The sequence below is a fragment of the Leptopilina boulardi genome, unplaced genomic scaffold (assembly GCF_019393585.1).
Source record: "Leptopilina boulardi isolate dan_hultmark-lab unplaced genomic scaffold, ZJU_Lbou_2.1 LbouV2_278, whole genome shotgun sequence".
Lineage (NCBI taxonomy): Eukaryota > Metazoa > Arthropoda > Insecta > Hymenoptera > Figitidae > Leptopilina > Leptopilina boulardi.
Window position 1 is genome coordinate 4,727,497 of NW_026137838.1, and position 12,580 is coordinate 4,740,076.

Consider the following 12,580-nt stretch of genomic DNA (forward strand, 5'->3'; position numbering starts at 1 on the left):
AGTTAAGGTACCTAAATATTAATAAAATATTAGTTAAAACACCTAAATAATAGTTAAAAATTAGTTAGGGTTCCTAAATATTAAAAAATTCTACAAATTATTTGGTAAATATTAGTTAAGGTACCTAAATATTAAAAAATGTAGATAAACATTGGCTAAATATTAGTTAAATTACCTAAATATTGGCTCAATATTAGTTAAGGTTCCTAAATATTAAAAATTCATCTAAATATTGGCTAAATATTAGTTAAGGTACTTAAATATTAGTTAAATATTATTTATGGTAACTAAATATTGGCTAAATATTAGATAAGGACCTAAATATTTAAAAATCGATCTAAATATTGGCTAAATGTTAGTTAAGGTAACTAAATATTAAAAATATAGCTAAATTTTGGCTAAATATTAGTTAAGGAAACAAAATATTAGCTAAATATTAGTTAAAGTACCTAAATATTAACTAAGGTTTCTAAATATTGGCTCAATATCAGTTAAGGTAACTAAATATTAGTTAAGGTACCTAAATATTCAAAAATCCAAATAAATATTAACAAAATATTAGCTCAATATAAGTTAAGGCATCCAAATATTAAAAAATCCAGCTAACTATTGGCTAAATATTACTAAATTACTAGTTACAGTACTTAAATATTTAAAAAATCTGGCTAAACAGTGGCTAAATAATAGTTAAAGCACACAAATATTAGTTAAGGTACCTAAATATTAATAAAATATTAGTTAAAACACCTAAATAATAGTTAAAAATTAGTTAGGGTTCCTAAATATTAAAAAATTCTACAAATTATTTGGTAAATATTAGTTAAGGTACCTAAATATTAAAAAATGTAGATAAACATTGGCTAAATATTAGTTAAATTACCTAAATATTGGCTCAATATTAGTTAAGGTTCCTAAATATTAAAAATTCATCTAAATATTGGCTAAATATTAGTTAAGGTACTTAAATATTAGTTAAATATTATTTATGGTAACTAAATATTGGCTAAATATTAGATAAGGACCTAAATATTTAAAAATCGATCTAAATATTGGCTAAATGTTAGTTAAGGTAACTAAATATTAAAAATATAGCTAAATTTTGGCTAAATATTAGTTAAGGAAACAAAATATTAGCTAAATATTAGTTAAAGTACCTAAATATTAACTAAGGTTTCTAAATATTGGCTCAATATCAGTTAAGGTAACTAAATATTAGTTAAGGTACCTAAATATTAAAAAATCCAAATAAATATTAACAAAATATTAGCTCAATATAAGTTAAGGCATCCAAATATTAAAAAATCCAGCTAACTATTGGCTAAATATTACTAAATTACTAGTTACAGTACTTAAATATTTAAAAAATCTGGCTAAACAGTGGCTAAATAATAGTTAAAGCACACAAATATTAGTTAAGGTACCTAAATATTACAAAATTTTAGTTAAAACACCTAAATAATAGTTAAAATTTAGTTAGGGTTCCTAAATATTAAAAAATTCTACTAAATATTTGGGTAAATATTAGTTAAGGTACCTAAATATTATTTAAGTTACCTAAATATTAGCTAAATATTAGTATAGGTGCCTAAATATTAGTTAAATATTATTTATGGTAACTGAATATTGGCTAAATATTAGTTCGGGCAACTAAATATTGGTTAAATATTAGTTAAGGACCTAAATATTTAAAAATCTATCTAAATATTGGCTAAATATTAGTTAAAGTAACTAAATATTAAAAATCATGCTAAATATTGGCTAAATATTAGTTAAGGACCTAAATATTTAAAAATCTATCTAAATATTTGTTAAATATTAGTTAAGGTACCTAAATATTAAAAATCTAGCTAAATATTGGCTAAATATTAGTTAAGGTAGCTAAATATTGGCTAAATATTAGTTAAGGAAACTAAATATTGGCTAAATATTAGTTAAGAACCAGTTTAAATTAAATTAAATTAGCCAGTTTTTTGGTAATAATAAACTAAGTTACATCTAAAAGAATAAATCCAAAAAATATCTCTTTTTTGAAATATCAGGATAAAAAAAAAGAAAAAAAAAATTGCCGATGAGAAAAAATGATTTCTCGTCGTTATATTGAACTGACAATGCGCGATAATAGTAACTACTGTGAAAAATGGTGGAATTGCACCTTATTCATATCGGATGATTTTAATTAAAAAGGCTTTATAAAAAAAGGAGCATTGCGTACAATACTCGAAAATGGATCAGGCAAATTAAATCTTGTCTGAAAAGAAGAGTTTGGAAGGCAAAGAGAGAGAGAGAGAGAGAGAGAGAGAGAGAGGAAAAAACTGGATTGGATATTGAAAAAAAAAATGAGATAACGAGTCCAGGTCGAGAGAGAAAAAAAAATGGCATAAAGGACTTAAAGACTGTGTATAAGAGAATTAGAGACCAATTTAACCTTTTTTTTTTCCTTCTTTTAAATCAGTTTATAACTGCACGAGATATAAATACACGAAAAGAAGAGAGAGAGAGAGAGATGTTGGGGGAAAATAAAAATCCTTGCGCGCGAGTATATTTAAATCGAAGCCCTTGTTGCCGAAGGCAGAGTTTTCAATCAAAGCTCAATCTAGTCGACTTCACTCCAAATCAACCCCTGTCGGGCTCTTCTTCTTCTTCTTTTTTCTTTTTTTTTTCCTTCTTTCCTCCTTCGTACCACATTTCCGTTAAAATTCAACCCCCCCTCCACTTTCCATCCAAACTCCTTGCCCACTTTTTTTCTCCTCCATCTTTTCCTTTTCATGGGTATTACTCTCTTGCCCCGCGTTTATCCTTCCATTCGCTCGACGAGACTCTTAAAAACGTTGTTGAGGTTTAGTCGGGTTTAACTGATCGGAAAACGTGCTTCTTACTCGCAGAGATAAGGGATGGTATTATCCATCCATCCTTCCCTCTCCCCCTCTCACTCTCTCTCTCTCACTTCTATTGGAACCTCGTAACCATCCATTCCTTTTTATTATGTTATCCAGCTTTGAAGCTTCTCATCGAAAAATGTATCTCTAAACTGTCACTGCATGCAAATAATGTATTTTCCGCTCTCGATTTTTATCTTGGAATAATATTTTACATATATATGTATATATTTTTTTATTTTCACAATGGCGTTGAAAAATGTTTATTTTCTGTGAAATATACAATTGTTTTATATTGCATACAATTTATAAAAAATTATATTTATATTATTGATGGATAAAAATGATAAATTTATTATATACGCGGAGAAAAATATGTAATGTGTATAATTTTTAGTTAGGGTGGGTGATAATTAACTGTTACTGCAAATATGTTAGCTGTGAAAGCAAATTATTGGCTGTATTAGTTATCAGTAACTTTCATATTTTGCTATCTATATATTAGTAATTGGATTAAGCTAAAGTAGCTAAATATTTAGCTAATCCAGCTAAATATTTGCCAATCCAGCTAAATATTAATTAAAGTTACTAAATATTAGTTACTTCAGTTAAATATTAGCTAAGATACACCAATATCAACTTAATATTACCTAAGGTACCTTAATATTAACCAAATATTAGTTAAGGTACCTAAATATTAAAAAATCTAGCTAACTATTGGCTAAATATTACTAAATTACTAGTTGAAGTGCCTAAATATATAAAAAATTTGGCTAAACAGTGGCTAAATAATAGTTAAAGCACACAAATATTAGTTAAGGTATATTAATAAAATATTAGTTAAAACACCTAAATATTAGTTAAAAATTAGTTAGGGTTCCTAAATATTAAAAAATCCTACTAAATATTGTGTAAATATTAGTTATGGTACCTAAATATTAAAAAATACAAATAAATATTAGCTCAATATAAGTTAAGGCACCGAAATATTAAAAAATCCAGCTAACTATTGGCTAAATATTACTAAATTACTAGTTACAGTACCTAAATATTAAAAAAATCTGGCTAAACAGTGGCTAAATAATTGTTAAAGCACACAAATATTAGTTAAGGTACCTAATATTAATAAAATATTAGTTAAAACTCCTAAATATTAGATAAAAATTAGTTAGGGTTCCTAAATATTAAAAGATCCTACTAAATATTGTGTAAATATTAGTTAAAGTACCTAAATATTACTTAATATACCTAAATATTAGCTAAATATTAGTATAGGTGCCCAAATATTAGTTAAATATTAGTTAAGGTTCCTAAATATTACTTAAGATACCTAAATATTAGCTAAATATTAGTATAGGTGCCCAAATATTAGTTAAGGTTCCTAAATATTACTTAAGATACCTAAATATTAGCTAAATATTAGTATAGGTGCCCAAATATTAGTTAAGGTTCCTAAATATTACTTAAGATACCTAAATATTAGCTAAATATTAGTATAGGTGCCCAAATATTAGTTAAATATTAGTTAAGGTACCTAAATATTAAAAATACATTGAAATATTGGCTAAATATTTGTTAAGGTACTTAAATATTAGTTAAATATTATTTATGGTAACTAAATATTGGCTAAATATTCGTTAAGGTAACTAAATATTAAAAAATCCAGCTAAATATTGGATAAATATTAGTTTAGGTACTTTAACTTTATCTAAATAGTAGTAAAGGTAAATATTAAGAAATCCAGCTAAATATTGGCTAAATATTTATTAAATATTAGTTAAGGTTCCCTAAATATTAGTAAAGATAGATAAAAATTAGCTAATCCACTCAATATTAATTAAGGTACCTAAATATTAATCGAGATTCCTAACTATTTGCTAAGTCAGTTAAATATTAGCTAAAGTTTATAACAAAAAAAATAATTATTAATTCATTAACGAATTAAAAAAAAAAATTTGTATTGTGTAATGTGAAATGAATTTTCTGTTTTTTTTCTTTGCGCAGGCTAAATTGGATAAAACTCATAATGGGAAGCCATCGAGAGTGATTCACATCAGAAACATCCCTAATGAAGTGTCTGAAACGGAAATTATCCACTTGGGCGTTCCATTTGGTCGAGTCACCAACGTTCTTGTCCTCAAAGGCAAAAATCAGGTCAGTGGCAAAAAAAAAGAAATAAATCCTTTTTTTCAATTTTTCAATTATTTATCTCTTTTATTATTGTAATTCTTGATTTTTAATATAAAAGAATTTTTTTTAATATTTACAACAACAACAATAATAATAATAATAAACTTGAAGTACTGATATAATTAATGAAATTTAGAAAGTCTGACTAAATATTTACTTGTACTACTGACAAAATTATAAACGTAATTAAATTTTGACTTGAACTACTAATGAAAATAACAAACTTTTGGAATGTCTGACTTAAAGTTTACTTGTACTACTGGCAAAATTACAATTTTTGAAAAGTCTGACTTTACATTGACTTGTACTACTGAAAAATTTTATTTTAATAAATTTCTGATTAAATATTGACTTGCACTACTGATAAAATTACAAATGTAATTTCAGTCTGACTAAACATTGACTTTTTCTACTTATAAAAAATAACAAAATTTTAGGAAGTCTGATTTTACATTGACTTTCACTACTGAGATAGTTAATAAAATTTAGAAATGTTGATTAAATATTTACTTGCACTACTGAAAAATTATAAAGTTTGAAAATGCTGACAGAACATTGACTTGTACTACTGCCAAAATTTTAATTTTAATAAAGGCCTGACTAAATATTGACTTGTACTACTTATACCATTACTAGGTAAAATTTAAAATGTCTGATTAATTACTCCCTTCTACTATTGATAAAATAACAAAAATTTTGTTGGGTCTGACTTTACATTGACTTGCACTACTGAAACAATTAATAAAATTTAGAAAGTCTGACTAAATATTTACTTGTACTACTGAAAAAATTACAAAATTTATAAATAATCTCAATTAATATTGCGTTGAGTTAGAGAAAACAATTTTTTCTTTTAAAAAAAATTTCTATTACTATATATATATGTATATATATATATTGAATATAATTGCATATTGTATTATATTCAATTAGGTATGCAATTGGTTAACCAATGTTGTGCAATATAGTTGACTGAAACAATCGAATCAATGAATTGACAATTGGAGTTTATCAATTATCCGACCCTCGGTGATCGACGACAAAGGCGAACATCCCTCATTTACCCCTCTATATAATATCTTCCCTCGCTACGAGAGTTCATCGTCTAAATCAATCATTGATTTCAAATATTATTTACATAATTTATATAATATTCAAAATATTTTCATTTATTTTTTATATGCATCCAGAACAAGTATCTCTATTACCGACAAAAATTTAATTTTCGAAATAAAATATTCACAAAAAAAATTAATAATTAATTTCAACATTAACTAATTTAATTATTAATTATTTTAATTGCTATAATTATTAATTACTTTAATTGCTATAATTATTAATTATTCTAATTATTATAATTATGAATTATTATAATTACTATAAGTATTAATTACTTTAATTAATGTAATTACTAATTATTTTAATTATTACCGTATTATTTATTAATTTAATTATTATTTGTTTATATTATTAATTTTTTTTTGCAAAAATTTTTTTTCAATGACACTTTAAAGAAATTGATAGATATAAAAATTGACCGCTTAAAAAAAAGGGTATTAAAAATGTGCGTGGGTATATATATATATATACATAGATACGATTTGTTGTTTTTAGTCTTGTAGTTTTCAGTGAGAGAAATTTTGACGAGATTTTGCGTGCAAAGAGTCGAGGGTCGACGAAGGGGTGGGCTTGGAAAGGGATTAAATTTCAACACTGAGTATATTCATCATAGCTTACCGAGCGCGCGGAATATTTGAATAACTTGTAAATCCAGTGAATACGGATTTGAAGGTACGCCACCACGGTTTTGTGCCCCTTTTGCTTTTTTCTCATCACTCAGGTGCAAAAGCGCGAGCATCTAATCATTTATAAATTGTAAAATTATTTTATTTTCATTTTAAAAAAGAAAAAAGTCCCTTAAATAACATGAAAGATATTATATTTATTTAAGAAAATTTTTTTTTTTATTTAAATAATTAATAATCAGATAAATAATAATTATATAGTAATAAAATATATATTTACATTGCAAACAAATATTTATTTGATTTAAATAATTTCTTTAGTAATAGTATTTTTTTACTAATAGTTATTTTTTACTAATAGCATTTTTTACTAATAGTATTTACTAATAGTATTACTAATGGTATTGTATACTAATAGTATTACCAATAGTATTACTAATAGTATTTTTTAGTAATAGTAATTTTTTACTAATAGTATTTTTTAGTAATAATAATTTTTACTAATAGTATTTCCTAATAGTATTTACTAGTAGTATTACTTATAGTATTTTTTAGTAATAGTAATTTTATACTAATAGTATTCACTAATAGTATTACTAATAGTATTACCAATACTATTACCAATAGTAATACCAATAGTATTTACTAATAGTATTACTACTAGTATTACCAATAGTATTACTAATAGTACTACCAATAGTATTACTACTAGTATTACCAATAGTATTACTAATAGTACTACCAATAGTATTACTACTAGTATTACCAATAGTATTACTAATAGTACTACCAATAGTATTACTAATAGTATTACTAATAGTATTTTTTAGTAATAATAATTTTTACTAATAGTATTTCCTAATAGTATTACTAATAGCATTTTTTAGTAATAGTATTTTTTTGGTAATAGTAATTTTTTACTAATAGTAATTTTAAACTAATAGTATTTTTTTACTAATAGTATTTACTAGTAGTATTACTAATAGTATTTTTTTAATAATAGTAATTTTTACTAATAGTATTTTTAAAGTAATGTTACTTGACTATTATCAAATAAATATTTATTTGTTTTGTTAAATATTATTTTCAAATAGATTAATTAGCTAAATATAAACACGATGAGAAAAGGATAATTTCTTCTGAGACGATGTAAATTGAAATTGGAATTTAAGAGCGAGTGTGTGTATGTGTGTGTATCCGCTTGATAAACCCGTTAGGGAAACTATGATCATAATTTTGGAGGGGGGGGGGGTGGGGGAAGGGGTCGCGGTGTGTTTTATCGTTAATGAAAATCAGAGTTATGTGCAAGGGAAAATCGACGCTCGAAATTTAAACCAGTTGGAAAATGAGGGGCTTACTGAAAGTCGTTGGACGTAGATCAAACAGGACTCGATTGGCTTTTAGAAATTAGCATAGCTCGATGATTCGCGTTTATACATAGAGAGAGAGAGAGAGAGAAAGAGAGAAAGAGGGAAAGCAATTTGAAATTATTATATGCGTGCACGATACCGTTACAAGGATTCCGTATGTTTCTATTCTGGGATAAAATATACACATTGTGCGTTTAATTATTAAATGCACACTCGCAGGGGGAAACAATGTATATATATATATATTGCATTATACTATTATTTAATCTACAGATATATACCTATATATTGTGTATATTAATATTTAATTTTTACTCTACCAATTGTTTTGGTAATTAGCTTAATTATTTTTTCTTTTAAATTAGCAAAGTTTTTTTTACATTTACTTTTTTTATTTTCTCAGTTATTTTTTACTTATATTAATTTTTTACTGACAGTATTTTTTTAGTAATAGGAATTTTTTACTAATAGTATTTACTAATAGTATTACTAATAGTATTACTAATAGTATTACTAATAGTATTACTAATAGTATTATTAATAGTATTCATTAATTGTAATTTTATACTAATAGTATTTTTTGTATACATTGTAGTTTTGTATTTTTTACTAGTAGTATTAAAAAATTGTATTACTAATAGTATTTTATAGTAATAGTAATTTTTTACTAATAGTATTTTTTTACTTATAGTATTTACTAATAGTATTACTAATGGTATTGTATACTAATAGTATTTATTAATGGTATTACAAATGGTATTGTATACTAATAGTATTTACTAATAGTATTTTTAATAGTATTTACTATTAGTATTTCCTAATAGTATTACTAATAGTGTTGCTAATGGTATTGTATACTAATAGTATTTACTAATAGTATTTACTAATAGTATTTTTAATAGTATTTACTAATAGTATTACCAATAGTATTACTAATGGTATTGTATACTAATAGTATTTATTAATAGTATTACAAATGGTATTGTATACTAATAGTATTACTAATAGTATTTACTAATAGTATTTTTAATAGTATTTACTAATAGTATTTCCTAATAGTATTACTAATAGTATTTTTTAGTAATAGTAATTTTTAACTAATAGTATTTTTTCTACTAATAGTAATTTAATAATAGTAAATCGTAAAATCAAAATTTAAAGAGTATTATTTCAATTTTTTTGGGGAAAAAAAGAGGAAAGAAAAAATTACGAATAAAAACTCGTCATAATGAATTAATTAGAGGCAAGTTTACTTACTGAAGAGAAAAAAAAATGATAATTTCACGAAGAGAGATTCCACACCTGGTTTTCCGCGAATTACTTTCATTAATTAAAAGCCCTCTCTCTCTCACTCTCACTCTCAGGGTTTTGAAATCTAATTTTTCAACCCCCGTTCCAGTAATCAAAGGCTATATTTCGCATCATGAAAACGAGCAAATGAATGACATAAAGACAATGAGAAGCTAATCTCCGTGTTTAATAAAATGGATAATGGCAAAATAGAGGGGAAATTTTTCTCTTTCTCTCTCTCTCTCTCTCATTCTCTATAATCGACTGTAAAATGATGTTTTATACAGTGTCATTTATTCATGTAGAATTGTTTTGTTTTCTATATATATATATTTGTGTGTAATTACGAATACGTCGATGCTAATCGTTGAGCCAATATTCCGCGTAAACCCGACATAGCAAACGTGCTTTTGGAAAGACAAATAGCTTGTGCCTCCTCCACCACTGTTTCTCTCTCTCTCTTTATATATATATATATATACTGTATCGCATGTATACGCGACCGGATACACTGTATTTCCGGTGCTAATGCGCATGTAATTTGCACGGGGGGTTAAATCTCTTCGACTCTCCTATAATCTAATGCGGCGAACCAGAGCCATCGGTGCATTATTTTAATCCTCTTCACATAAACAAATTGGGCGCAACGATACACCTTTATGGAAACAAAATTCGTAAACTGTGAATGTATTTTCCTTTATATACATATATGTATATATAATGTCGAATTAGATTTTATACACGGGCATCATTATAATATAATGTTGTATAGGGGTAAATTGTTTGAAAAAAAAAAAATTACCAAGTACAAAGTCTGATTAGATATTTACATAAACTATACTGATTAAATTATTTAAAATAAAAATTAAAATTTTTGACTAAAACTGATTTTTTAAAGACTGAATGACAAATGTTTAGAAAGTTTGCACAAAGTACTGACTTGTACTACTTGAAAAAATTAGAAATTTTTTATATAAATGTTTTGATGAAACATTGACTTGTACATACTTCTGTTAGGAAACATGACTAATTATTTACTTTTACTTCTAATAAAATAAAATTTTATAGGGTATGTCTGACTTTACATTGACTTGCACTACTGATACAATTAATAAAATTTAAAAAGTCTGATTAAATATTGACTTATACTACTGAGAAAATTATAGAATTTAAAAAGGCTGACGTAACGTTGACTTGTACTACTGTCAAAATAAAATTACATAATTACATATACAATATTACATAATTTGGAAATACTGTCTAAATATTTACTTTTACTACTTGCAAAATTATAAACTTAATAAAAGTTTGACTATAAATATTGACATTAACTACTGATTCAATTAAATAATATTTAGAATGTCTGACTAAAGATTTAATTGTACTACTGGAAAAACAAAAAATGGAATGTACGACTAAATACTTATACTACTGAAAAAACAAAAAATTGGAAAGTTTGACTTATTATTGATTTGTACTACTGACAAAATATCAAAATTTGAAAGAGTCTGACTAATTATTTATGTATACTACTGAAAAAATTACAAAGATTAAAAAGTCTGATATTACATTGATTTATACTACTGACAAAATAACTAATTTAACAAAATTCTGACTAAATATTTACTTGTACCACTTAGACTATTAAATAATTTTTAACATTGACTTATACTACTGATATAATTAAATAAATTTTAAAAATTCGCACTTAATATTTACTTGTACTACTGATAAAAATAACAAAAATTGCGAAGATTCTGACATTACGTTGACTTGTACTACTTATTTAATTAAAAATTGTTTATAAAGTCTGACTAATTATTCACTTGTACTACTTATAAAATAACAAAATTTCATAGAGTCTGACTTTACAGTGACTTGTACTACTGATAAAATTGAAAAAAAATTTCGAACGTTTGATTAAATATTGACTTGAACTACTGAGAAAATTAAAAAAATTTGAAATGACTGACGTAACATTGACTTGTACTACTGAACAATTATGAAGTTTGAAAAGTCAGACGTAACATTGACTTGTATTACTGAAAAAATAATAAAATTTTGAAAAGTCTAACTAAATATTTTCTTGATAAAATAATTCAAGTAAATAATAATAATAATAATTAATTAATATTATAAGTATAAAAATAAAAATTATTTATTATTATTATTATTTTTATTGTTATTGTTATTGTTATTGTTATTGTTATTGTTATTATTTATTAGTGAATAGTATTTATTAAGTAATATAAGAAAAAATAATTGTTTATCAAAAACGAGTTTTGTTTCATTGAAAACTTGAAGTAAATATATATGTATATATAAAAGGAAAATTCTATTTAAGTTTATTAAAGAGAAGACATGATTCTCTCTCTCTCTCTCTCTCTCGATGTTATCTCATTGCGTGTTTTACTGTAGAGAAATTAAATTTCCCCTATACTTTGAGATCAGTTCACTCTCTCTCTCTCTCTCTCTCTCTTTGTTGCTGAGATCATAATTGTAGCCTTTAGGGTAGTTTGTAGCTCATTGAAGTCCAAGAGAGAGAGAGAGAGAGAGGGAGAGAGTGAATTACAAAATGCGTGTACGCAGTGTAATAGACGGTTGGTAACGAGCTGAGGCTCCGAGCGGTAACAGATAACTTAACTAACTTACCGGAAACTTGGTGAATCAAAGCAAATAGTCGGAAAGTGCCCGCGGGGTCATTCTCCTCCCAACTACATCCGTTTTAACAGTAAACTCGATTTTCCAGATAAACCGACGAGAGCTACATTGTATTTGTTTACTTGTGTAGTTCAACTGCCTTCGACTCACTATGACGACATGTTAATCGTAGCTGTGTTTCACTTAGTATATATATATATATATATAATAAATATCGAATTGCTTCCAGCCTTGAAGATTTACATAATTTTTTTTTTTATTCACTTTAATTTACAATTTTTTTTTTTTTCAATTAGTAAATTTCTTTTTCTATTTTATTAACATTTTGTAATATTTAATAAAAAAAAAAATTTTTTTTTCCTTTAATCTTTTTGTGTCAATGGCAAAATAGAGGATTTTTATTTTAAAAAACAGTTCTTTGGAAAAATAGGTAAATTATGTAAAGCTC

At 24.9% G+C, this 12,580-nt stretch overlaps 1 protein-coding gene across 6 annotated transcripts in view; it reads left to right on the plus strand.

Annotated features, from left to right (window-relative positions):
* LOC127281875 (polypyrimidine tract-binding protein 2) overlaps nucleotides 1-12,580 on the plus strand; it is a 492,268-nt gene that overhangs the window by 389,140 nt on the left and 90,548 nt on the right. For all 6 annotated transcript variants that reach the window (XM_051305847.1, XM_051305850.1, XM_051305845.1 and 3 more), the window contains one exon: nucleotides 4,881-5,030. In XM_051305847.1, the coding sequence (XP_051161804.1) occupies nucleotides 4,881-5,030 (150 nt within the window). The remainder of the gene's footprint in view (nucleotides 1-4,880; nucleotides 5,031-12,580) is intronic.